This window comes from Rattus norvegicus, chromosome 9 (assembly GCF_021556685.1).
Source record: "Rattus norvegicus strain SHRSP/BbbUtx chromosome 9, alternate assembly SHRSP_T2T, whole genome shotgun sequence".
Taxonomy (NCBI): Eukaryota; Metazoa; Chordata; class Mammalia; order Rodentia; family Muridae; genus Rattus; species Rattus norvegicus.
Genome location: NC_141542.1, coordinates 14,053,956 through 14,077,062, shown reverse-complemented (window position 1 = coordinate 14,077,062; position 23,107 = coordinate 14,053,956). Strand labels below are relative to the sequence as shown.

Here is a 23,107-nt window from a genome sequence, read left to right as displayed (position 1 = left end):
TTACAGATGTTTTTCAGCATTTTATAGCCACATCGTTGGGAATGGGTTGTTGAGCTTCCTTTCACTTTAATGAGTATCTGGGATAAGCAAGTTATAAAGACAAAAGCTTTATTTTAGCTTTTGCTTTTGGAATTTACATTCCATGGTCAGATGGACAGAATATCATCATGGAATTAAATGACAGAGCAAAACTGCCCACCTCATATTATTGAATTTTTCATGGCCAAGAAACAAGGGAAAGAAAAAGCAAGGGCCAGGAGCACTCATTCTCTTCTAGGTCACAGTCCAGTTTCGTAGCTTCCACCCACTAAGTTCTACCACACATTCTAATGGCTCTTGCTGGCACTAACACATGCTGTGCCCACGTCCTCGACATTTAGGAGAAAGTGTACATTTGAGTGATTGAAAGGAAATGTCATTCTAGCACATGCTAGGTACCCTGAGCTCACATATATATCCTGCTCATGCCACAGGCTGCTCCTGCTGATCTCAGCTTAGCAGTGCTGACGTCTGCAACTAAAGTGACAGGGTAAGTGCTGAGACCCAAAACATGTTTGCCTTTCTGTCTTCTGAGCCATCATTCAGTCGTGCAACATGCTGTGTTCTCCATATTGCCTGGTTACTGGGAGTAAAAGGATGCCCAAGACATGGAGCGAGTGGGAGGTGGAAGGAAGTATGCTGGCAAGCAAATGCAGATGGACTCTGCTAAAGTGGGCAAAAGTACAAGCTGTTCCTCAGAAGCGATGACAGGAGATCAAAACTCAACTGGCTCCACACTGAGCATCAAGCCTCCATTCTGCTCTTGTCCAGACACAATTTGTGCTTCCAAAGGCCACCTTCATGTCTTCTGTCTGTTTCCTTTATGACCTAGAAGTAGGATTCCCTTTACTAAGACTTGGATTTCTGACATCTCCTTGAAGTTCTTCCCTCACTTTCCTCCCACAGAGCCTGCTCCCTTAAACACATTGCAACAAGTTGCAACATGTTGACTCTTCCCATTGTAATCAGGCAAAACAGACTGAACAGGAAGGACTTTAGGATTTCATGTACTTTAATTTAGATGATCACTATTGATGTGTGTTTCAGAGTTAGTATCCTGGTTATACCTTCTAGAAGAATGTCATCATAAAATGTATACTACTAGAGTTTTATTTATGTGTTTATTTACTAGCTCGTTAAGCTGTGTTACTGATTTGTACTGAAGAGTGGAGGAAGTATATACTAAACATGATGCTTTTATGAATGGTAATGTGATGTTAGTTATCACAGAGTAGGAGCCACAATCCTTGGCCTTTACAGGTTGCTTTCAGAGCTTCCTTTGGCTGAATTGAGGCTTGCAGACAGACTCCTGTCTTAGATGTCCTTCTTGATCAGAGTTCCATGCAGAAGTTTAGAGAGGTTCCGCCCATCTTTTGCTTATAGATTTCATCAAACCTGTCATTCTGAGCTACAGTAAAGTGGTTTTTCCAATCACCCACAGTTCCTGAAATACAAAGCCCAGACAAGAACATCAGTCTCTGATTGACAGACTTTGTGTCCCTGACTGGAGGGTGGAGGGACCACAATGGAGCTGTCATAACAGGAATCTAATTCCACATCACCTTACTTCTCCTGTCTGAAAAGGACCCCTATTTGTCTTTGGGAGGGGCACCAGCTTCTAAATTAAGTGGTTGATTAATTCAAGGTGATCTGGCTTACATATACTAGATAGTCATAGTTATAAAAATGAACAAATAGTAGACATATAATCATACCAGAGGAGCTTAAAATGTTATAATGGCCAAAGACCCTGGACATAATAAAATACATATTGTGATATTCCATCTATACATGATCTAAAAGCAAGCTAAATCAACCTATAGTGAAAAATGAGAACATTTTTCTCTGTAGGAAGTGACTGCAGGCAAAAGATATCACACGAAATTGCTCAAGGTGATGAAATTCATTGCTTCTTTGATTCAGATGCTAATTGAATAGTTTTATTGGTTTAGAAAATTTATTGAAGTGTAGAGTTAATTTCTGTGAATTGATTTTATGAAGAGTACATCTTTGGAATTCCTATGATTCTTGTGGAAATTATGCAATTTGATGAACAAAAATGTTCATTGTAGCATTGATCCTATAATGTAAACATAGTATTTATAGTTTCTATAATTAGAGAAATGATTGGAAAAGTAATAGTATGTCTATAACGCATGTACAAACAGTGATGTTTGAGATCTGTGTTTCTTTCTCTGGAGAGATAGCTCTTATTCATTATATACAAAAGTGTATAATATAACCACAGTTTATATTGTAATTAACAGATTAATGTCATGGTATCTGTATTTGTGTTTTTATGGCCAAAGCAAGCAAAGAAACAAACGCAAGTGAATCCAAAGAAGAGTGGACATGGATGGGCTGGAAAAAGCTACTTGTCAAATTCTCACCAGGGATTAATAAAGAAAAGAGATAGAACAGTTTGATTTGTTTCAGGGCCTGAACACTTGGTATACTGCAAGAGGAATGAAATGAATTAATTCATGTGCTAAAAGGAAGACAAAAGATGTTCTGGAGAAATGTGTAAACCTCAGTGCTGGTTGCACTGCTGTGGGAAAAAATGCATGTGTCAATGAGACAGTGGGATGGGTTTCATTCTGTACCTAACATTTGGAAAGTGGGTTTACTGAGGATCTCTGTGAAATCATCAAACTATTGATTTTTAGAAAGCTATTGAGTATACTAACTTAAAAATAACATTTCCCACTTAAAAGTGAATCACTAGGGACAATCAGACCTTTTCTTTCAAAATATAGGAAGCATTAAGGGCCTGGGTCTTAGTAATACATGCTGAAAGTCCTGAAAGTGTCATGAGTCATGATTTGGAGGCAGAGTCAAACTAGATGTCAGCTCTGGTGAGTCTAACCGCAGGCAGGGATCCCAAGGAGGTGTGCACCAAGGGGAGTCTGTCTTAGTTATCTGTAAGACTTGCTTTGTAGAGCTTCTTGTACACTAGGAACAAATCTCTAGCTTTCTTAGAATCACAATATGTGGATTGGAGAGGGACTGCCTCAGAATTAGAGATAAATAAGCCCCACAGACCTTTTCTCATGAAAGGGGAAATGGACTGGTCCAGGACAGACTTGGGGACTGTAGAACGATTTGTCATAGGATTCTCTTTCATTTTCTCAAACGATGTCTCCAGGACTATTTTATCCACGACCTCTTCATCCAAATTCTTGCCCATGAACTACATTACCTTCTGGATTTCACGCTTTGGGTCCTGTGAGTGAGGGTAGCATTGAGTTGGACTGGAAAAGAGTTTTCACACTATCACATTTTTCCAGACATCCCTGTCAGAACCACATTCCTAAAGCAGCTTCCCTGTCCCTGGAGCTGAAGCAGTGATTTACTTTCCCTCTTCATATCTTCATAGAAGAGAAAGAGAATCTGGTATCTGTCTCGAATTTCCCACCATCCTTTCACAAGGTCAAACCAAGATCCTCAACTTACTGTAAAAAACAAGAATTGTTTTCATGGACACAAACCTTCCAAGTCAGGAAAGTTTGACTTTCCTTTTTCTTTCTTTCTTTCTTTTTTTCTTTTTTCTGCCTTCAGGTACATCAGAGAAGAAAAAATTCTCTATTAGATATTTCCAGGGTCACTGAGCTGCTCAATTCTGAGGTCACGTAGTTTCTATCAGTATTGGAGGTTTTGCTTTAATATGAGAATTAAAGTGGCTTCATGTTGATTATGCACAATCACTTGCACCCTCATATTATAACAGGGTCACACAGGCTGAGGAAAGTCTATAGGCCAGGAATCCCTGAATAAAGGCCTTTAAATAGGAGGCACAGGAAACTCTGGGGGATCAACTGTCAGGGGTTGTTCTCTCAGCTCAGCCTAATTGGGGTAAAACCACAGAGGGACAATGCATTTTTATTTACCTTTTCCATTGATGAAGGTTTCAAAATACTCATTCCAGGTGCCTGGATCGGGGAGCACCTGGCTCATCCTGTAGAAGTGGTAGTAGGAAACCATGCAGTCTTTGGCATTTCGAGCCACATAAAGGAACTTTGGAGAAGAAGAGAGGTGAGTTAAAGGAACATGAACATGAAAAGTTCTGAGTTCTCACTCTGGCTGAGTCCTCTTGGGGAATGCTCAACTCTCCTGCCCTGGCACCAAGACTCAGCCTAGAGCAATGTCACCAATTATGGTACTCCCAGCCCAGCCCTAACTCATTGAAATTTATCTCAGTTCTTGATTTCCCTTTTGTTAGCAGGGGCAAACTCTTCCTCTAGATACTCTGAATCAACTACAGAGCCACTGAGCCTTCCAGAAACCTCAGCCTGATTTCTGGGAAAGCAATCACTCCACCTAGTGTTTCGATGTTGAGCAGCACCATGGATCCTACTTGCTATGAGCACAAACTTTCTTCCATGATGGTCACTTTCAAAACTGTGTGTTTCTACACAGAATAAACAAATGCCAGGTGCGTTTGAATAAGGACCCTTTTGGGAGACTTTTTCACCTTGCTAGAGATCTAACCCATGTTTCCTCCAAATCCAAATGCTTCTGCGCTCCAATGGAAAGAATTTTCTAAAGTTTCAGTTTATTTATTTATTTATTTATTTATTTATTGATTGATTGATTGATTGATTGATTGATTGATTCTTGCACTTTGTACTCAGGTTGTCTTTCACCTCAGTATTGACTGACGTTTTATGAATTTCTTCTTTCCTTTTCATGGATGTGGCTTCCAGTCACAACACAGGACTCTCACCTTTCCTCAGTCCTCATTCATCCCCTTTCCAAGTTCTTACATTTCTCTATCCAGATGCACACAGTCTGAGAGTTAGGCTACTTCTGGTTTTTAACATTCAGTGTTTTATATATAAATCATTAAATATGCATAATATTTATAATGTATATGATATATAATATATATGTGTATATACAATTATAAAACACCATTTCTTTATTTGATGATTTGACTCAAAGTCACACCTTCTTTCCTTATGTCATTTACGATACAATGATCTATTTTATACAGCATTAACATTTTTTTATTTTTGCATACAACAGGTTTGTCAGAAGTTTTTGGGGGCCAACTCTGACTCTTCTTTGGCAGACACCCTTATGAAGCTCTCTTCCCTTATGTATGTTGTGTGTATGTATGTATGTATGTATGTATGTATGTATGTATGTATGTTGCAATGTATGATCATGATCACAGTGGTAATCTGGGGGTCTGCGCTGAGATGACTCTTCAGAAAAGATCATGTGTATTTCTGTTGAGTATACTCTTGTTTTTGGTACTGGGGTCATCTTAGCTGACTTGTATGAGCTTGTAGTGTCCTGAACAGGGCAAAAAACGGGAATTAATCTTTAAAACCTTTGAGGGGTGACAAAAGACTATCCAGAAACTACCCAGGGTCTCCTTTACGACCCACAATGTACATTATATTGGTAAATTGCCTTCTGTTGTTTGAACTCACTGACAAGCTGTTTCCAGAAGTTGGGTTACTCTACACACATTTCAACACCAAGCATGTAGTTCTAAGTGTTCTCCAAGATCCCTTATCTGGGGAGAGACTATTCCACTAACTCTGTTACAAGGAGGGGAGAGAACAGTAAATTGCTTCTGTTACTGAGATCATCTGGAAGTTGAACTATTTCCTACAGGTGAAACTTTGTTTAGCCCACTGGGAAAGAGATGCTAGATCAGCTCTTGGAAACCTTAGCCATAGAGAGAAACCTCAGTGTGAAACTCCAGCTGATGCTTAAACTTCCTCAGTTTCATGAAAATGGTGTGAGCACAGGATCTCCTGATGTTATCTCTTTCCTACCAGTCCTTTACTTAGAGGAATACTCTGCTCAGCCTGGGTATTTTATGAGTAAACTGACTGGCTATCCCAATGGAGATTCATCAGTAGTTTTTGCTAGATGTTTGTGAGTCCTCCCCTTGTAATATTATCTTTCTACTGTGATTTGTTCCTTGACCTGGAAGCCGTGCCCAGGGACACACTATGCTCTGCCTGGGAATCTCAGTGCTGGGAACACAAAGTGTCAGATTCAAGAGGGCTTGTCCAGGCAATTTCTGCTTGAGGACCTGATTTGTTGTTTGTCTGTCTGTCTATCTCTCTAACTCCATCCTTTCATCTACATGCTGCTTGCTATTTATTTTTCTTTGGCTTGTTTTATATACTTAATAACCTCACTCATTCAAAACTGAAAATATACCCATTGAAGACTATTCTCTGTACCAGAGAGCTCAACTCCTCCACCTACATATACATGGAAGATGATGACCCATAATACCAAAGCTCTCTCCTCATTCTCTTATCTCCTTGTGTATGTTCTGTTTCAATCCCTATGCAAACATTAAAGCTAATGTTGCTGAATTATCCAGGGGATCAAATACCACTGCACAGGTCCATGATAATTATGCTTTTCTTAATTTTATTTCAGTTTTATTTTTTGTAACTTGGGAATTTCCTCAGCTTATTTGATCTCAGATAATATCAAGAGGTATTCCTCAGTGATTTCATGATAGCTGGTCCCAGTAATGCCAGGAATAGAATTGGCATTCCTCACCCACCTTTACAGACAATACACAGTCATTTGATTTTAGGAGCTCCAACAATATTTCTGCTATCTAGAAATACTTTAGTCCTTTCAAAACAATCCTTAAAGCTTAAATTATGCGATGGTTTTATTTATATCGATGCTTTGCCTGCTTCTATGAACATGACCCATGTGCAAGCAGTACCCATCCAAACCAGAAGAGGGCATCATATCCCCTAGTACTGAAGTTTCAGACAATTGTGAGCTAATATCTGAACCTCTGTCCTCTGGAAGAACAGTCAATACTCTTAAGCACTGAGCCCATTTCTCCAGTCCCTTTTTATCTTTCTTTCACTATTTCCATTTAAAAAAGAAAAAGATTATTCTTAGAAAAGCCATTGACTCATCCTTGAACCTCAGCTCCACTCACTGCACGATTACTGTACCTTGGCATACTCCTTGGTATACCCATGGTATACTCCTACCATGGTCCAACACCCTCAATGTGTCAGGAACACAATAGACAAGACATTGGGACACATGACATAATCCTAGAAAGAGTGAAAGCAGCCTGGAGGCTTCTGAGGCTCCATCCAAGCCTCCTCTGCAGCTCCACTGGGATTTACCCTTTGAACATCAGTCCTTTGCACTTGATCTGCTCAGTCTTCTTTGTGCTCCACTCCATAAGCCCTCCTATAGCCTACAGCCTATGGTTCCCATTCCCCACTCCCAGTCTGCTTCACTGAAGAACACATGATCCCCAGTACCTCAGTCTGCCCTCGGCCTTCACATCACATTTGAAAGCCTCTGGGGAACCACTCTACTAAATCTAGCATGGTGTTTGACTTTACTGCACAGTATTAGATCTCAGAGGTACAGCGTACTGCTAAGGAAGCTATACTCACTCAGGCTGTGAAGGCCTGAGGCTCTGGGCTCCCTGCTCCAGTCCGGATAGGAACTGCTACTGTCTTACCTTACAGTTGTTTGTCCAGAAAGACGGTGGCAGCAGCTGAGTGGGAAGATGGGTCCTTAATATCCTTGGAGCTGGCATCGCATTGGCTTTGTCCACACCTGTAACACAATTCAGGAGATGATTGCACAGTATGCTCAGCACATGAGAACATCCACTCCAGGCTGCCCACTCTCTCACAATTTATTCAATATAGTTCTTGAAGTTCTAGCCAGAGCAATCAGACAACAAAAGGAGATCAAGGGGATACAGATCGGAAAAGAAGAAGTCAAAATATCACTATTTGCAGATGATATGATAGTTTATTTAAGTGATCCCAAAAGTTCCACCAGAGAACTACTAAAGCTGATAAACAACTTCAGCAAAGTGGCTGGGTATAAAATTAACTCAAATAAATCAGTAGCCTTCCTCTACACAAAAGAGAAACAAGCCAAGAAAGAAATTAGGGAAACGACACCCTTCATAATAGACCCAAATAATATAAAGTACCTCGGTGTGACTTTAACAAAGCAAGTAAAAGATCTGTACAATAAGAACTTCAAGACACTGAAGAAAGAAATTGAAGAAGACCTCAGAAAATGGAAAGATCTCCCATGCTCATGGATTGGCAGGATTAATATTGTAAAAATGACCATTTTACCAAAAGTGATCTACAGATTCAATGCAATCCCCATCAAAATACCAATCCAATTCTTCAAAGAGTTAGACAGAACAATATGCAAATTCATCTGGGATACCAAAAAACCCTGGTTAGCTAAAACTATCCTCAACAATTAAAGGACTTCAGGGGGAATCACTGTCCCTGAACTCAAGCAGTATTACAGAGCAATAGTGATAAAAACTGCATGGTATTGGTACAGAGACAGACAGATAGAACAATGGAACAGAATTGAAGACCCAGAAATGAACCCACACACCTATGGGCACTTGATTTTTGACAAAGGAGCCAAAACCATCAAATGGAAAAAAAACAGCATTTTCAGCAAATGGTGCTGGTTCAACTGGAGGTCAACATGTAGAAGAATGCAGATAGATCCATACTTATCACCCTGTACAAAGCTTAAGTCCAAGTGGATCAGGGACCTCCACATCAAACCAGACACACTCAAACTAATAGAAGAAAAACTAGGGAAGCATCTGGAACACATGGGCACTGGAAAAAATTTCCTTAACAAAACACCAATGGCTTACGCTCTAAGATCAAGAATCGACAAACGGGATCTCAAAAAACTGCAAAGCTTCTCTAAGGCAAAGGACAGTGTGGTTAGGACAAAACGGCAACCAACAGATTGGGAAAAGATCTTTACCAATCCTACAACAGATAGAGGCCTTATATCCAAAATATACAAAGAACTCAAGAAGTTAGACCGCAGGGAAACAAATAACCCTATTAAAAAATGGGATTCAGAGCTAAACAAAGAATTCACAGCTGAGGAATGCCAAATGGCTGAGAAACACCTAAAGAAATGTTCAACATATTTAGTCATAAGGGAAATGCAAATCAAAACAACCCTGAGATTTCACCTCACACCAGTGAGAATGGCTAAGATCAAAAACTCAGGTGACAGCAGATGCTGGCGAGGATGTGGAGAAAGAGGAACACTCCTCCATTGTTGGTGGGATTGCATACTGCTACAACCATTCTGGAAATCAGTCTGGAGGATCCTCAGAAAATTGGACATTGAACTGCCTGAGGATCCAGCTATACCTCTCTTGGGCATATACCCAAAAGATGCCGCCCCAACATATAAAAAAGACACGTGCTCCACTATGTTCATTGCAGCCTTATTCATAATAGTCAGAAGCTGGAAAGAACCCAGATGCCCTTCAACAGAGGAATGGATACAAAAAATGTGGTACATCTACACAATGGAATATTACTCAGCTATCAAAAACAACGACTTTATGAAATTCGTAGGCAAATGGTTGGAACTGGAAAATATCATCCTGAGTGAGCTAACCCAATCACAGAAAGACATACATGGTATGCACTCATTGATAAGTGGCTATTAGCCCAAATGCTTGAATTACCCTAGATGCCTAGAACAAATGAAACTCAAGACGGATGATCAAAATGTGAATGCTTCACTCCTTCTTTAAAAGGGGACCAACAATACCCTTGGCAGGGAAGAGAGAGGCAAAGATTAAAACAGAGACTGAAGGAACACCCATTCAGAGCCTGCCCCACATGTGGCCCATACATATACAGCCACCCAATTAGACAAGATGGAAGAAGCACAGAAGTGCAGGCTGACAGGAGCCGGATGTAGATCACTCCTGAGAGACACAGCCAGAAAAAAAAAAAAGAAAATTTAGATGCCCAAACTACCAGACCCAAGGAGAACAGAAAGCCACTAATGACAACACATCCCACACCTGTGTAGCATGTTCAACTTCAATAGATGTGTCCCACACACATCACTGGAGTTCTACATTCCTACCCTGGGATTATTCCTCCTCGCCTCCTCCTCCTCCTCCTCCTCCTCCTCCTCCTCCTCCTCCTCCTCCTCCTCCTCCTCCTTCTTTTGCTTCTGTATTGGAATTAGTCATCCTGAGTTCATGAAACCCCCCAATTTCTCTGAGACCTATAAGAATGGACTTCCCACATTTTACCATGCTGCTTGGATTCTCATCAGTGCCCTTTCATGCTGCTGTCTATCTGTATGACCATGGGGTTAACAATTCTCCTAACAAGACTTACATCTCTAAGGAAACTCCTCTTAGTGTCCCTCTCAACCCCCAAACCTGAAGTCTCTTATTGGAACCTCAAGGAATTCACTCTATCATTTTGAGGATAATGACCTGGAAGCCAAGAATAACCAAATTTGTCCTTTTGAGCCAGAGCTGATCAGAAACAGTGAGCAGACTCTTTCCACCTCCCTTCCTGTCATATCAAAAACATCTCTCTGGTTCTGTGCAGTGATGTTTCTTCTATTACATCCTTTCTGATACATGGTTTGTGATGTTTGCACTTCTATTTACAACTCTTGTAGGGACTTTCTCTGTGAATCTTTGAGATAAACTGGAGTAAGATGAAATAAAGATATTGCAGACTGTCCCTAAGGTCTTTCCTTTAATCTAGCAATCAGGCTCTTCAAATAATGGCAGTGGAGAGGTTAGAGAATTAGTCCTGCATTGCTTCAAAGATTGCATGAAATCATTCTGTTAGGCGGCACATTTGAATCTGGACTGTGATCCACAGAAAATGGTAAAGATTCTCTTATATGAATAATCTGAAAACCTGTCAAACAAGGAACAGAGATACTTTTAAAAAACTAGAATTGTGACTGATAATAAGTGGCATTTAACTATAAACATACAGCGGGAGGGCATGCTGTAAACTTGCGTTCTACCTTACTTCTATGATATGAGGTCTGGAAGGTGACAAGGTATAATGCTTACTTTCCATTTTCAACTTGACTGGACTATGAACTGTATCTCTGGGTGTGTATATCCATAATGCGGTTTCCAGAAAGGTTCACCCACAGATTGGCAGCCCAATGGGAAATTAAACTAAATAGAAAAAAAGGTGAGCAAAACATTAGCATCCGTCTCTGCTTCTAACTATAGACTAATTGTGATGAGCTTCATGACAGATTCATAATGTGTCCTGAAATTTGAACATCAAGCTAAAAAGCCCTAAAATGCTGTAAGCAAAGCTTCACAGACAATTCTGGGGAAAATTTGGAAGAGCACAGTGCCAAAAGAGTAGAGAATGGAGGCCCACTCATGAGGCTGCAGAACTGCTCTATGGAGAGATGGGCTGGATGTTATTATATTATATTTTGGTGAAGAGTCTGGCCACATATTGCTCTTGAACTAAGAACTTGAGGAAGGTTGATTTCACAACAATAAGGGATTATGTTTAGCAAGGAAATCTCAAGACTAGAAACTATGTATGAAAAGAAAAATGTTCAGTTAACGTCACGGGAAAAATAGATTTTCAATTGAACAAAGTAATTGCCTCCTCGTGTGTGTGTGTGTGTGTGTGTGTGTGTGTGTGTGTGCATATGTATGTATGTGCATGTGTATGTGTGTGTATTAATATCCCTGTGTATGTGTGTGCATGTGTGTGTATGTTTGTGTGCATGTATATATGTGTATGTGTGTATATGTGTGTATGTGTGTGTGCATGCGTGTGTTTGTGTGTGTGTGTGTGTGTGTGTGTGTGTGTGTGTGTGTGTGTGTGTGTTTTGAATCATAAGACACTGTCCAGAAACCACTTGGTTATGAAAGTAAAGTACTGAACGCAGATGGCTGTGAGCTGCTGATGAGTAGAGTTCTGTTCCTTCCTCTATTCTGCAGTTACACATGACCAGAGCAAAGGTATAATGAGAACATTAGGCAGAATTTTGCCTCCATATGCATCTATCTTCCTTGCTGATTCACATTTGGTAGAAATACAGAAAAAATGGATCTGGAAGGGGTGGCATATACATTTAACCCAACACTCAGGATGCAGAAGAGGAGAATCTCAGTGAGTTCAAGGCCAGCCTACTATACAGCATGATGCTGTTCCAAATAGCAAATAGGGGGAGGGAGAGAGACAGGATAGGAAAGAAAAAGAGAAGATGAAGGGACAAGGACAGAGATTAGACAGGAGAGGAACATATATGGAATCAGGGTCTCTTACCTGACGGTTGGGGTGGCCGAGCCCACTCAATAAAAGGGTGTCGGTGTTGAATGATGGTCCTCTGGCACTTCTCTACATCCCCATTCTGCTTAATCATGTCGACAATTTCTTGAATTCATGTTGTCCCTGGGAAGACCATAAAGATTGAGTTAGAAGATTATTCTTCAAACATACTAATGAATGGGTGTGGATGCAGATGTTGGCTTTACCTTCTGTTCTAACCAGGATCTTGTTAGCTATAGGAGAAATACTTTGGATCTCTGGGAAAGGTAAAAGAGTAGAGACAAATCTCACCTCTTCCCAAGAAAAATGAATGGTACAAGAGACTAAGCTTCAAGATCCCAGGGATAAGACATGTGAAGTAGCACCCATTGTGGGACAAAAAGAGCCAGCTTCTCATTTTAGGTAGTTCTAACTTAGGTGAGAAGTTCAGATAGCTCAGAGGATGAGGCTGGGGCTACTACTCTACCAGGTTACCTGATTTAGGGTAAGTACAGATGAGGAGGTCATCTGGCTTCGCCTTGAAGGTCTGAATCTGACTCCAGTTGTCGACAGTTGGAGCCTGCAGTGGGATCCCTGCGACCTCTTTCAGTTTTGTCTGTCTGCTCAATTCTGGGACCAGGGCCATGATGTCTCAGGGAAGAAGGTTTAGTCCCTGTGAGAAAAGATCAGAATGGAATTCTTAAAGTACTGTGATAAAGCATACACAACATGAAAATGACTCTTAAGTATCATAAGTGGATGGCTCAGTGGCATTAATAATATTCCTGTTGTTCTTTGTCTACCATCACCTTGAATCTCCTGAAAACATTTTACTTTTCTAGATGGAAGCTAGGAGCCCACTGCTGCTAAATCTCAGTGCCTGGCTACCACTATTTTCCTTTTTATCTCCTTAAACTCTAGATGCTTTAGAGTAAGTTCATTTTGTCCTCTTGTGAATAGCTAATTTATTTAGTTGAATATTCTTAAGGATCGGCTGTATTGTGGCATGTCATCAGATTTTCTTCCCAATTAATGCTAACTTTTGTTGCATGCCTGCTTGTAGTGTGGTTTGTTTATCCAGTTCTTTGTCCATGGGCACTTGGAGTGCCTCCTTTCAACTATTGTACAATAAAAAATGTACAAATATCTAAGCTTCTACATTCATATTTTTGGGTTCATAACTCAATGCAGATATGCCATATAGTATGTTCTCATTTTTGAGAAATTGTCATAGAACTTTCCTACAGTGGCTGTATCATTTAAGAAGTCTACCAGTAGTATATAGTACTCTCGAATCACTGACATGTATCTCCCTTAAATCTCCATCCCAATAGATTTGTTTTGCTTTTCCTTCATGACTAATAATGAATATCTTCTCATGCACTTACAGTCTACTTTATGTCTTTTTTTTTTCAGAAAGAGACACATTGTTCCACTGTTTGTTGTTGGTTGCTATACCTAGAAACTTACAAATATATGAATAGAAGGGATGAATGATCTTCTAATACTCAAGAGTAAGTGGCTATTTGAGTTTCAAAGCACATCTATCACTGCTGCTCAGAGGGATAGCAAGGTAATGTTCAGTGACTGCTACAATAGTGAGCACCACTATTATATTTATTATAAGCAACTTGTTTTTAGTTCTTATATAATTTGAGGCCTAGAACATTAGAGGGAAAGAATATCTATGGAAAGTGTAACAGTGAATAATTGCTAGTAATTGTGTAAAGAAAACTACAATGAGTGAGAGAAACAAAGACTGTCCAGGCTGGCCAGACCAAATATCAGGATGACAGGTTCCCAGAGAAAGCTGAGTTCTCTGGAATGGATGCAGTGCTTTTAGAAAATGAAGACCCGGTTGTACTTGAAAACATTTCCAATATAAGCAGCAGCTACAGTTGTAGTATGGCAGAGAGGGTGTACTTCCCATAAAACTCTGTGATGTGATATAATCAGCTTCAGCAGAGGAAGATAAAGTATTGCCATCTCCCCTTTCTTTTCTTTTAAGGTAAGAGTAGATAGGGTCTCTACATATCCCAGGATTGCCCATTGCTCATTCTGTAGCCTTGAATGTACAATCCTCCTGCTCCAGTCTCCTTGGTTCTGAAGTGGCAAGTGTAAGCTCACTCACTTGGTTTGGAGCACTGACATTTCTAACATACCTTCTATGTTAGGTCCTTCCCTAAATTCCCCCTTCACTTTTAATCCACATCATAGGTTTAGCATAAGTAATATTCATTCCTCTAAACATAAGAAGGCTTACAAGATTCTAAATCAATGGTTTGATAAAGACCTCAGCTAGTATCTGTCTACTAATCTCATAAAACTTCTTTAAAAATTGCTTCTAAGTTACAAGTGTCCATGAAATTTAAGATGCCCATGCAATAAGTCCATATTCACAAAGAAAACTAATACAGAAATTGTTATTACTTAATGTATTTTTGTCCTTTTCTTTTTTTTTTCTATGAGCCAATTGGTAAGATATAATTGCCCACCTAAACATACAAAGCCCAGTACCATCCATCCCTTAGGAACATTAATAACAATCTGTAAATACACAGAGTGAGATCTTTACATCAGCGTCCATTGTCCTGCCAGCGCTTCTCTCTCTCTCCCTCTCCTCTTCTCTTTCTGTTCCAGTCTCCTCCTCTTCCTTCAAACTTCTCTCCCACCCATCCTTCCTTCTCCTCCAATGACAGGCCTCCTTCTATCCTGTACCTACCCCTCACCTGTATTTTACAAATTCAATGGGGAGAAGTTTCTACTGAAGTCACCTGATTCCTGAGTACATGACTAGACAACTGTCCTTGGGGCAGTGGAGTTAGCATCAAAATACAGATAACTCCAGGGCAAACCACAACATTTATCCCTTTTTGTCCAGTTAAAAAGCCTTTTCAATTATATATAAATTGAGTACAATTATTACCATTCTAAAATTTATAAAGCATATGATATACTCAACACACAGTCCATCACTTGTTTAGTTAAACAGAACATTTAGTTATCCATTCCAGCTTAAGAAAGGCTTAAAATCTATATTATATCTTGGCTAGCTTGTATAGTATAGATAACTATACAAAAAATATGTATTTTCAGAGTTAAACAGCCTGATAGGCTATGAGACTGTAATCAGTCTTCAACCCCACCAGAAATCTTTGAATGACCAAATATCTATTAAGATAGGAAGCCTAATATGGCCTCCAGAACTGAGAGGTTGTAGAGACAAATCTCTACTAGCACATTCCCCTGTTGGCAACATGAGAGCACAAGTCTGCAAGTCTACAGTGTCCTTTTCAAATGTAAATTTAGGTATTCAATATAACAGTTCCCAAACACATTCTCATTTTGAACTCCAATAGAACTTTGGTGGTGGATATGGGAGTTCTCTAAGTATACTGATGATGCAGTTCCCACTACCAGCTCATAGACAAAAGGGAATAGATTTCACGGCCTTTAGAAGCTGAGGATAAATTGGAGGCAGCATCCTCAGTCCTTTACCTGCACAACAGAACAGAAGGCTGATGTTCAGCAGATGAACTGAGAAGGGATGCTTTCCCCTAGCCTCTTGGTGTGCAAAACTTCATTTCACCCAGCGGCTGTAATCTGCTCAAACTTCTAACCAAAAACAGTTAAAACAATCAGTAGGCTATGATGGCAAGCAATATGAGGGAAGCTAGCAGAAAGAGTGTGACTTTGAGGCCAGTCTAGGTTACAGTAAGACTGTTTCAAAGCATTAAACCTGTGAGTCTGGAATGTCATGCAACCAAGGGAGCCAATCCAGAGCAAGAGTAAGTTTGATGTGTCGAAGCCTTGAAAATCTCATCCTGACACCAGCAGGAGTAGGACTGTTTTCCTCCTTGCTTTGGGTGTGCATGCCCTGTGCACATAAACCCTATGATCCCCACTTTTGCCACCCTTGAGGTAGTCATGGCAAAATTACAGATTAACCTTCCTCTTTCCCTGTAAGGATATGTTCAGGAATCAAATAGTCCTCCACAGGTAAAGGAACATTCCCAACATATGAACACCAGCCAGTAATATACCCTCACTATGAAAACTCCTACCTACACACCAAGGTTTATATATACCCCTTAATACCCCCAATAAGAGAGAGCTATTTCACTGAAAACCATCACTAAAGAAGGCTATTTATCCCTTTGCATTCACTCCGACTGACACCCTGTGAAATCCACCTACCAGAATAAACTTTGTTCTTTTCAGTCCTACTCAGTGCACAATGGTACCTGGATACCTCAGGGGCAGAAGCAGACCTAGGCTGGCACAAAACAAAATAAGAATAAAGGAAAAAGTTTGAGTTAATTAATTCATCCTTTGTTTTCCTAAACAAAATTGCAAGTATGCTTCCGCCTCTGCCTCTGCCTCTGCCTCTGCCTCTGCCTCTGCCTCTGCCTTTTTCTCTGCCTCTGCCTCTGCCTCTGCCTCTACCTCTGTCTCCAAAATGCTGCGATTCCAGATACGTACTACCACATCTTGTTGCATCATTTTAAACTGCTCAATTTGTGAGCAAGAGCAAACTATTTGCATAAACTAATATTGGAAAAGCATTGGTGGATATGATGGACTGAACTGTGTGCCTCCACATTCACATGTTGAGCTCTAATCTTCTTACTTTAAAATGTGTCAGTTTGAGACAGGGCCCTGAAGATGTCATTAAGTTGAGATGAGGCTCCAATTCTATCATACTAGGGTTCTTCTTAGAAGAGATTTAGACATACAGAGAAATACCAAGGGATGTACACAGGGAACAACATGTGTGGACATAGTAAAAGAAGGCCGCCTGCAAACAGAGGAAAAGGCCTTGAGAAACCATACTGACAGACACCTGGATCTGGAACTTTTTTGTAGGATTTTTTTTTAAAACTGAGCAGAATAGCATGATCAGTTAAAGTTCAGAGACCTGCTGTTTCATTGAACATTGGAAAATAAAGAAAATTATGCATTTCTCTTAGTGTTTCTTTGTTACTTGACCAAACAAGTAACTGAATTTAAATAAGTTTAAAATTATGACCTGGAGGTAAGGACTGAAAATCTTCAGTTGACAGAGACCAGCTCATTAATAGAGTCTGTGTGGTATAAAGGTAGATTTGAGGGGCTGAGTGAGGCCATGGAAGTATGTACAGTGAGTCAGGTGGGGGCTGATGTGTAGTTCTGTAGTAAAGGTTTGCCCAGTGTGCACCATGCCCAGCTTGACAATGTTGGGGACGAATAGAGGTTTCTGAATGCCTTATCTTACAGTGATACAAAAGCCACAGACACCCAGCTGAAATCAGATTCTCAAGTTTGAATGTGTTCCCAGAATTGGAGTTGATGAGTGCACAAACCTCACTTCTGCTGCTGAGCAGAAGCAGAGATCACAGTCGAAGAACTGAAAGCAGCTTCCTGTGCTACTGAGCACCAGTGCCTCGCAGACTGGGTACATCAAATACTGAGAATGACACTTTCTACTTCTGATAACCTCATAGAAGGTCAAGGAGCACACAGGTAGAAATACACCTGCCATCTGACAGCCCACAGCATGCAGGCTAGAAGAGAAAAAGAGTGCTTCCTTGGGCTTCTACTTATAGGTGGTCTCAGCTGTGGTCACTGCTATTTTTAGAGTAAGGCAGATAGACACACAGACTTTCCCAGGCAGGCTCCTTTTCGTCCTCTGAGGCCAGGTCCCTGTGGCCTCCTTTGTGAAACAATCTCTAGTCTTTTCCATAGAGTTAACCTTTCATCTTGTTTTCTGAGACAGGTCCTCACACTGTCCTCCAGACACGATTTGAAGTCATAACTGTCCTCCACCCTCAGCTGCAAGAGGATCTAAATTTACATGAGAACTTCCCAGATCTTATGCCACAGTGCTATGGTTACTTGCTTATATAAGTAACTTCCCTAAGCAGGAGACCTGGTCCAGTTTTTTTTATAGGCCTAGCTTGAATGGTGTCCACAGACTTAACGAAAGAAGGTCCAGTGTGGTGAAGAAATAGTCATAGCCAGAGCAGTGTAGATGGCTGACAGGAGGGGAGTCTTTGTGAGGGAAAAGTACAGTATGCACAAAGAGATGGTATTGTGGAAAGGTGTCTGCATGAATTTCTAAGTTGAACACAGCCAATGTTAGCTTCAGATTTTTTTTTTATTATTATTTTTCTTAGGTTTCTTAAGACTTAGGATCTTTCTGACTTGAGTTACACCACTTACACATTAGCACCTGTATGTCTGAGAACTAAGAACATACACCAACAAGTTATGCCAAATGTTTTAGATAAGCTGTGTTCTTACCTTCAAACTCTAGTTTTCACCAATCTAAAAGCTGGACTGCCCAGTGTTCGGTAAGTACAAAGGTACACTTAGAGGAAGGAAGAAAGTATTTCTGGTATAGGGCAAGCACAGATGCTCAAATTCTACTATGCCAAATATACCCAAACTTTAGCAATCAATCTCAAACAATCTGTAATCAACGAGATCAGCTAGAGCTTTAATCAACAGAGTCACGACTACAAGAAACAAACTTTGGCATCTGGCCAATGAGGAAGTAAGTCTCACTGTTTAGGGATCACTGTTCTATAAATCTCCACTACCTTAAGTACTTTCAGACTCAAGGCTGTTTAGAGAAATGCACAGAGGCAAACACACTGCTCCTCCCTCTCTAAGACCACCTGCTTCCCCACTATGTGCAGGCCCTGGCTTTGTTGCAGAGTCCCCATGCTACGTGGTCTTCTTCCTCTCCAGTCTGATAGAGTTTAAAGTGGGAAAAACAAGAGTATTGCCATGCTTATGTTCAAAAAGAAAAATAACTCAAAAGCTGACACATTCAGCCTTTTACTCAAAGCACCCTGTGCCTAGATGAGTGCAGCCCTTATAAAGTTACTCAAACCTGGCACATGAGGCTTACATCCATGACCTCATTTACCTTTTAAGACTCGTGATGCTAAGGTGTGCCAAACTAAAAAATTATTAACCACCAGGATTCACAAAGTAAACTAATTCCCAATCTCCCCTTAACTGTGATTAAAAAGAAGCTTAAAACATGAGTGAGTTTAAAAAGACATTTCAAAACACGAGTCTAAAGAATCTTTGTTTTTCTTCTACCACAAGAGCTAGTCTTAGTTACTTGGGTCCTGTTCTGTTGGCAAGTAAACAGACTTGGGTTCAGTAATGGAGAAACTAAAATACTGGCTACATGGTCTCAGGTACCCAGTGGGACCTTCTTAGAGATTTCTTTTCTATATCTATAAAATGTGAGTCATGCTAATTACCTCCAATCAGTACTGTTAGATTAAAAACATAGAACCAGGGCTCTGAGGTTGGAGTGGGTGGGTAGGAGAGGGAGCATGCTCATAGAAGCAGGGGGAGGAGGTATGGGAGAGAGGGAAAGGGGATAACCTTTGGAATGTAAATACATAAAATATCCAAGAAAAATAAAATTTAAAAAGAAATAGAGAGAGAAAGACAGACCCAACACAGACTAAATAGTTACAAATGCTGGCTTTTTCCCTTTCTTTCCAGAATATATTCATTGATACACACATATGAAGAAAGGACAGAACAAAAGTCTAGACGAAGAAACTATGTATATATTTATTTATACTCACATCATCCCATGATATATATATATATATATATATATATATATATATATATATATATACATACTTGCATGAAGAAGGCAAATTATGTTCCTTGATGTTGTTCTTGGCTACCTCAGATCAAACTGAGCTTACTAGATATCTTCTGGCAACTTCCAAACTTGCTTTAGCCAGGAAATTAAAGCTTAACTCATCTTTTGATACTGTAATTCCTCCATGGCTGATATGTCTTCTATCACCTCCTTTCTAAAAGAGGTTTTCTTTGTTGACTCGCAAGTCACAATTGCCCTGTAGCAGAAGTCCCTGTGTCCTAGTATCTGTGTGGAGATATCCTACACTGCATGCAACTATTTTCACACTCAAAGTGTCACTTTAGACTCTTTATCCCATATCAGAGTGATATTATTAATTGAACAGCTATGTATTGAGGGTGAATGTAAAGGAGATAAATCAATAGGTTCTAACAACCTGGCATATGTATTTAGTGAGCATTGATTACAACTGATTTTTTCATGGTCACAGTGATGAACTAAACTGACACTCACCCCTCCAACAGCTCTATTTACTTCCTCTACCACACAACAAACTGTGGGCCACCAACCAGACGCCAATAAATGAGAGAACAGAAATGGTATACAGCTTTCGACAGTTGAAACAAGCAGCTAGAAGCCAGGGGAAAAGATGGTAAAAGTCCTCAAATATTCAGTCACTCCTGACAGCCCATTGATCAAGTAAGGGGCCTCTAGAAAAGAAAATCTGTAAATATTTATAACCATAACTGCACTAAACACAATTTCATAAAACAAATACTGTCTATTAGATCTAAATCTACAGATTAATCACCACAATGACATTGGATGACTTTAGTACCCAATTATCAAAAACTGAGAGGTTGTCCAGACTCAAACTAAACAGAGAAACATTGGAACTGAATGAAATCATAACGCAAAAGGACAAAATATATCTTATAGCACATCTACCTAAACATTAAAATTATACTTTCTCCTCAACGAGACAAAGAAATCTCTCCAATATTCACCATATATTAGAACAAAAAGCAACTTTCAACAAACACAGGAAAATTGAAATAACTTCCTGCATTCTATCTGAACACAATGAAATATTACAGCTTTGAATGCTTAATGAAAAACTAATCGAGACATCAGTAATCAATAACGTAATGATACATCCAAAAGCCTTGAGCAAACCAAACCCCAAACCAGTAGATGAAAAGAGGTCAAAAGTTAATGAAATGGAAGCAAAAAAGTTTCCAAAGAATCCATTAAATTAAAAGTTATGTTTGAATATATTTTGGCAAACTCTATGTTAATCTAAGAAAAGTAAAAAGAACTCACATATAGAAAGCCCTGAATGAAAGCCTAAGTGCATGTGTGTCTTTACAGACCCAAATAATAAAATGAGAAATGAAAAAGGAAATATTATAACATATAAATGTAATTAAGAAAATTATAAGAACCTATTTTAAAAGTCTCTTTTCCACTAATCTGAAATGTCTGAAAGAAACAGATGAATTTCTAGAAACACTTGACATATCAAAATTAAACCAATAAAAAACAAGTGAGCTAAACAGATCCATAAATTAGTGATGAGACTGAAGAAAATAATAAAAATAATATATGTCCCAAATAACCAGTGCCAAAGATCAGATGGACTCACTGCAGAATTTTAGCACAAGTTCAGAGAAGAACTATCCAATTGCTATGGAAACGACTCCACAAAATAGAAAAAGAGTGTATGAGCCAGCAGATATAGAGGACAGCTATAAAATGTTGACTTCTGTAAATGAAACAGCTGGTGCAAGAATCAGAGCTGATGTGGTTACCTGTATAACACCTGTACAAGCTCATCAAGCCAATTAATTACCCTATAGAAGAAAGTCCTGTGTCCTGGTGTCTCTTTGGGGATGTCATACACTGCATGCAACTATTTCACACTTGAAATGGATTACAAGAATTGGTAAATCCAATCACAGGACCTATGCCCTCTTCTGGCTTCTGTGGACACAGGTAAAGCACTCAAACATAAAAGAAAATTACTCTAAACAACTTCTTTTAAAGAAAAATAACATTTTTCTTGTTAGCCAACATCATTTGAAATTTGCCCTTGTCAATTGAAGAGCCAACAATCCCATTCATCTTTCAAAATGTGTAATCTATTTTCTTACATTTTCGGTTGTTAGCCTAGCCTTTAATGGCTGAGCCATCTCTTCAGCCTAACAGCGTATTTTCTATTCAGTGTTTAATGGCATTTCATTTAAAGGACTAAGTAAATTCAGTGCTATATGCTATCTTTAATTACTTACAGTTAGTGTTTAAGCACAAGCAGTATGGGTCTGTAAGATGTTAAGCAGAACAGACGCACCGTCTTCCTTTTCTGACAGTCTCTTCTGAAGATCCTCCTTCAGACTAGTAAATTCCCTGATCCAAGGTTAACAGGCAGCACAGGAATCCACCCACTTTGACCCCATCCTGGAGGCACAAGAACATCTTGGCATGAATGCTGTGGCTTTCTTCAGGAAATCACTCCTCAGTGTTGCCATATTGTATTATGATTAATAAGTTTACTTTTGATAGTATTGGCCATATATATGTTTTAAATCAGGGTTGGACTTTTGTCCTCTAGAGGAAAGAGCATGCAGGCTGAATTAATTCTCAATGTGGGAGGAAAGTGACAGAAACATTCTTCTTGAGGGCCTCTGTTCAAGGGAAGGAGAACAGTGCACTACACTTATGTCTTTTGAGACTTTAGGGGGATATTGGTGATGGCTAGTAGCTTCTGGAAACATGTTCTAGTTAGAAAGCCAAAAGGTTCTATGAACAGGTAATAGGAGGCTTTGAATTCTATAAAAAGATGGAAAGAAATACTGATATTGTTCTAGTAACTAGTGATGATGGCCATTTACTCATTAAATATTGGTTGATTACTAGGAACTGTATCAGACATGGAGGAGTGTGCAAAGAAAGAAGTGTTAAAAATCTTAAGATTTTTAAAACTTGGTACTGCATGTGTAGTTACTGCTCTCAAAATCTTAAGAGAAATGGCCCAAAACTCCTGGGTTGAGTATATAGCCCTATCTCCTGCTTCTCTAAAAGACGAATTCTGGAGACAGGTAAGATAAAAGAATGTGCAATAGGACAATGTGCTCCCTTGGTTCTGTCCATTCAGATGCACTTACTGGCTGGTAAACATGGTTATCCTGAAAACCTTCAGTGGTGGCACCCTCTACATAGCAGGGTCTTAGTTTGATTTCTCTTCCTATTACAAAATAGCCTAGACTAGGTAATTTATCAAGAAGTGAAGAATAGAGAACCTTGTGCCCTCTGAGGCAGAGGTATCACACAGTGAAGAACAGGAAACATTCTAGTT

At 39.6% G+C, this 23,107-nt stretch overlaps 1 protein-coding gene across 2 annotated transcripts; it reads right to left on the bottom strand.

Annotated features, from left to right (window-relative positions):
- Positions 1-1,281: 1,281 nt before the first annotated feature.
- Positions 1,282-22,262, bottom strand: LOC148003341 (sulfotransferase 1C2-like). 2 transcript variants are annotated; one of them, XM_087568356.1, is made up of 8 exons: positions 22,044-22,148; positions 16,329-16,407; positions 12,627-12,804; positions 12,150-12,275; positions 7,520-7,617; positions 3,927-4,053; positions 3,082-3,262; positions 1,282-1,483 (listed from the first exon to the last, which is right to left on the bottom strand). In XM_087568356.1, the coding sequence occupies exons 4-7, from the start codon at positions 12,244-12,246 to the stop codon at positions 3,249-3,251; spliced, it is 336 nt and encodes a 111-aa protein (XP_087424482.1). In that variant the 5' UTR covers positions 12,247-12,275; positions 12,627-12,804; positions 16,329-16,407; positions 22,044-22,148; the 3' UTR covers positions 1,282-1,483; positions 3,082-3,248. The 2 variants fall into 2 exon arrangements, with proteins under 2 accessions (XP_087424482.1, XP_087424481.1); XM_087568355.1 differs by lacking the exon at positions 16,329-16,407 and having other exon boundaries at positions 22,044-22,262.
- Between the last annotated feature and the right edge of the window lie 845 nt (positions 22,263-23,107).

What these genes read in the sequence shown, in the direction of transcription:
- LOC148003341 (XM_087568355.1), bottom strand. Translation starts at nt 12,246, where the DNA reads ATGATTAAGCAGAATGGGGATGTAGAGAAGTGCCAGAGGACCATCATT. An exon ending in TCGGCCACCCCAACCGTCAG is followed by an intron (nt 7,618 to 12,149) that starts GTAAGAGACCCT and finishes ATTGTGTTACAG; the next exon opens with GTGTGGACAAAGCCAATGCG. An exon ending in TCTGGACAAACAACTGTAAG is followed by an intron (nt 4,054 to 7,519) that starts GTAAGACAGTAG and finishes TCTTCTCCAAAG; the next exon opens with TTCCTTTATGTGGCTCGAAA.